The sequence below is a fragment of the Macrosteles quadrilineatus genome, unplaced genomic scaffold, assembly GCF_028750875.1.
Source record: "Macrosteles quadrilineatus isolate MER2022 unplaced genomic scaffold, UCM_ALF_1.0 Scaffold_8__2_contigs__length_117827958, whole genome shotgun sequence".
Lineage (NCBI taxonomy): Eukaryota > Metazoa > Arthropoda > Insecta > Hemiptera > Cicadellidae > Macrosteles > Macrosteles quadrilineatus.
This window is the reverse complement of record NW_026542601.1, coordinates 103040099-103044762: the sequence shown is the minus strand read 5'-3', so window position 1 is coordinate 103044762 and position 4664 is coordinate 103040099. Positions and strand designations below refer to the sequence as shown.

Below are 4664 nucleotides of genomic sequence, written 5' to 3'. Positions count from 1 at the left end.
GAAGCTGAAAGAAGTATACATGCTAGAAAAGTGAAGAAATTAATTGTACGTAAAGTATTAATGGTAAGAAATTGTGTGCAGATTTAACAATAATTTACCATCATTAATTTAAAATTAGATCTATAAAAGAAAATGTTTAAGATCTTGCTTATTACAATTATATAATTAAGTTTTGATGTTTAGAGAAAAGATAATTGCAAAAATAAGTTGTAGGATTGGTTATTTACACATATTTATTAAAGTAATAAAATAGCTAATTAAATTACATACCGAACTTGCTATGTTGTACCTATTATGGTTTTTAGAAAAAAAAATTTAGAATCTAGACGATGATTGGCAATTAATGTTACTGCATACGATAGAATGTGGCGTTGTACTGCAATTTGTAAACCTCAAAGCAGTGAGAGAGGATTTAGCCTAAGTTTTAAAAACTAAGTTATTCAACGTGGTTAGATAATATTTAGACGTTATGTTGAAGTAGGAACGTAAAAAAAGAATGACGTGTTTTAATTGATATTTTTAAAATACAAAAATTCCTTTCCTTTTAAAAATATGAAAACTTGTAAAATTAAACACGAAAGCTGAGAGATAAAATGTAGGATGTAAAAATAACTTAGTTTGGTGTTGAATATCTGTAAAAAAACTAATAATTTAACTAACTAAAAATATATAAACTCGAAATAAATATAGGTTATAAGTGTTTGTGCAATCAAAACTGAACTTTGCATTACACTAAGTTATCGAAAACATTTACTAACGTTGACTAAAAATATAGAAAAACCAATGGACTTACCGACTACAGATAAAATGGAAACACACTCAATTGTCCGACACAAGGGTAGGTAACTGGGTCCGGTAACTCCTTACCTCCGACAAAACTTGGTCCTAGTATATGACGGAGACGGGCCTCCTCAGCTGGTCGATGTCCAGGGTAGTAGAAGCGGAGGAGGTGGGCGTAGACCCTGGGCTGGAGCTTGGAGACTGCTGGCCGGAGAACAGGAAGTGCGGTGGAGGTGGAGGCTGGTGGAAGAACGACAGTGGCGGCGGAGGCAGCTTTCCTGAGGCAGATGTTGGGTACAGCGAGGAGTAGAGCGAGCTGACAACGGCGACGGCGGGGTTGGAAGCGTACTTGGAGGCCTCTGAAGAAACCGCGGTGGCCGCTTGGTTCTGGACTAGCTTGGAGAGATGGACGGCGTCAAAGGCGGACCCGAAGTAGTGCGGAAGTGGAGGGTATGCCGCGGAAAGACTCTCGAGGTGGGGCGAAGGCGAGGCAAAGTACGGAGGCAGCGGGAAGCTCGGGAACGCTGCAGCCGTGGTGGGTCCTGTTGGGTACAGAGTCGGCGAGCCCTTGGGGATACTTGTTTGACCTGGAGACTTTGGTTTTCTGCGAGGTCTGTACTTGTAGTCGGGATGTTCCTTCATGTGCATCGCCCGCAGTCTTTTAGCTTCGTCTATGAACGGCCTCTTCTCCATTTCTGTCAAGAGTTTCCACTCGGCGCCCAGTCTCTTGGAGATCTCGGAGTTGTGCATCTTGGGGTTGTCCAGTGCGATCTTCCTCCGTTGTATCCTGGACCAGACCATGAAGGCATTCATGGGTCTCTTGATGTGTTGCTCTTGACCTTCCATCGGCGAACTCATCGTGAACCCGGGATACGCGTGACTCGTCATGTTCACTGTTCGGGTCGCAGAAGTAAACTGACTGTGGAGCGGCAAGGATGGCATCCCTGCCTCCTAGAGTGGGCGGGGGTACGTGCGGCCAATTGCGCCGCTCCAGTCAAGCCACGCCTCCCGCTCCCATTGGCCCCCCGGTTCCAGGTACAGAATTGCCACTGCATTGTTGGACACAATGAACAATAATAAATCAGTTTCTTTACTTTTCATTGTCCCCCACAGTGGATATAACGAGTGTATTACACATATGTTACCAAACATTGTTACCGAAATAAAAAGTCTTTAAAATCCGAAATTTAGAGTTAGTTTAGCCCGCACGACGCACGCTACCCTGGACACTGAGCCTTGTTTATGTCTGTCTGTTCGTCTGACTTCCCTCTGATCCCTGATCATTCTTACCTCTTGTAGATTTTGTATTCTTCGTGCTTTGAATATGTTTTGATCGATTGTATTCTGAATTCTCGTATACTGTTGTTCTGAATATTATTATATTGAAGTTACCTGTTTTGATGGTGCTTGATTGGATATGTAGTAGGATGCATTTCGTCTCTTATAGTAGGCCAGTAACTGATCCATACCGGGTCTGTTCAAATATTCATGGATTTTTGTGTCGGTTCAATTCCCGACACATTCACAAAACTTGGGTTTCGAACGATTTTCCTTAAAGTGTTTGATTTTACTTAATTAAAAAAATGCCACTGGCATAGCCACAAGCAAATAAAAAACTCCGTAACTATTTTTAGGTAATGGTAAAACATCGTGTTTCCGATCCAACAGCCTATTCATAACTTTGGATAAACATTTACTTGATAGTTTTTCAGCAAGTAAAAAAAAGAGCCGATTCAAATTAGTTGTTATGGCTCTCAGCCTATTCATAACTTTGGATATACATTGACTTGATAGTTTTTTAGATAGTTAAAAAAGCCAGTTCAAATAATTGTTTTAAAATTGTTTGTTATTCTGATTTAGAAAAAAGATAGGCCTAGTCAGTAAAATACTGTACCTATTTGATCAGCGATAGTTTCCAGATGACCTGTAGGTATTCTTTGGTCAATGTTCTTCGCCCGAATTTTTCTTTTGAACGAATTTCCCATATAAGGAATAAGCTATTACCGTAGGTCTCATGGTAAGATAAGACTTAAACCCTTTGGGGTCCCGGGACCGATATACTTTTTCGTTTTGATGACCCCAGAGGCCAAAACCACCATCAGTTCAAATTCAAGTATATGTGTGTGTCCGTAACTCGAGCAAATATGATCCGATATCGATGAAATTCGGTACAAACGTGTAAACCTACGTTTATTCGAACGAGTTTACGAACCAGTATGATCAGACCATGGGGACGGGGTTTTATTGGGGCAGCCCTATTTATGGGGTAAAAATTGGGTTTTCTCATTTTTGATCCTCAAAACATAAAATTTCCCGATTTCTCTCTAGACCATTTTGAAGAGCTTAAAAACAAATAATTTAGTATATTGATGTGTTTTTGTATGGTTACTGGTTACGCATAAAATTGTAAATTTGAAATTCTCATGTTATTCCTATAGAGAATAAGTATAATGTTGAAATTTGCTTGTTTATGGATATATTTTGATCAAACTTGGCAAATCTATTCATTTTCTAATAAGCTTTTAACGTTTTACTAAAAAACACACTTTATTGCCCTAAATGCAGTAAACCTTGGTACCCGTCAAACCTAATGTTATTGAAAAAGATTTAATTGAAAATCAAATCAGGCAAATAAGAAATTCACTTAAGTCTGCAGGTTTGCTACGGCGGGGGTATTTCTGTGTGTTTAGGTTGAGTATTTGGCTCGTTCATTAACACAAGAAATTATTATTTATTTACATTTCCGTTGTTTTTTAATAATCATCATAGCAATTTACACGAGCATTGAACATTAGAACAGAAACGGTATAGATTTTAACCATAAACACCGGCCCGGGTGTATATACCAACAGCTGTAACAACTATTCTGGACGTTTTTGGACAGATAAATTTAAATAATAATAAAAACATGTTTACTTCACTTTACTTTAGGTCCTACACTCATTCGAATGAAAATATCAATCGATTGTTTCATTCGAATAATCAATATTTTCATTCGAATTAGTGTAGGACCTAGGACCTAAAGTAAAGTGCAGCCTCCATAACTATATAAGGCTATTATTTTTTCTTTATGAGTCAGTTTCAAATTGTATAGGCATTATCAAATTGAAATTAGGTTACTTCGTAAACCTTCCCAGTGTTTATTTAATTAACCTTTGTAAGTTTGGATAAAGTATGTTTTGAAATTATTGCGTGATTAGGCTACAAAGAGTGCATAAGGTCCGACTTCAACGAGCTCCGTAGTGGTGTAGCCTGGATCAGTTATATGGGGACATTTCAGGAAAACGGTACTTTTAGCTCTTTTTGGATTTATTTACATCATATGAGTACAAATACATTATTGAGAAAATATATACATGCCAATATGTGCTGATTTTGAGTTAGATTATGTTGTTATATCGTGTTGTTTTTTTTTGTTTTTTTTGGTGCACAACAAATATTCACACACCGACACATCTGTAAATCACACCAAATAGAACAAAGTGTCGAACCAGGAAAACACCTCCGAAATTCAAATTCCTTTAAGTGGGTCAAAAGACCTTGAAGTCGTCTAGACAAGGTTGGCAAAAATTCCAAAGTGGCCCAAATCACAAGAGAAATACAACAGAGGCAGATGAAGACAAAGGTCTGAAGAGTAAGGGTTTATTGGGGGTGTATAGATGTCAGGGGTCTAATAAACCCCGCCGCCGCTCGGGAATCCCTGACCGAGGGTGGGGAAAACAATGTAGGGCTGTTTGCTACGAAACACCTTGTACAGACAAAGAACTTCTAGTATGAGCTATACCTGCATATCATGTAAAACTATAACTCGAACCTATCTATCGACCGATACACCGTTTTACAAAAATGAACAGAATCTTCAGTATCTAATACGTCAATATATA

The 4664-nt window shown here is 38.4% G+C and overlaps 1 protein-coding gene across 1 annotated transcript; it reads right to left on the bottom strand.

The window, feature by feature from the left end:
- Positions 1 to 642: 642 nt before the first annotated feature.
- On the bottom strand, positions 643 to 2025 carry LOC128999826 (SOX domain-containing protein dichaete-like). Its single transcript, XM_054426522.1, has one exon. The coding sequence runs from the start codon at positions 1720 to 1722 to the stop codon at positions 886 to 888; it is 837 nt and encodes a 278-aa protein (XP_054282497.1). The 5' UTR covers positions 1723 to 2025; the 3' UTR covers positions 643 to 885.
- Between the last annotated feature and the right edge of the window lie 2639 nt (positions 2026 to 4664).

Coding starts and splice junctions, on each gene's coding strand:
- LOC128999826 (XM_054426522.1), bottom strand. CDS start 1,722: ATGCCATCCTTGCCGCTCCACAGTCAGTTTACTTCTGCGACCCGAACA.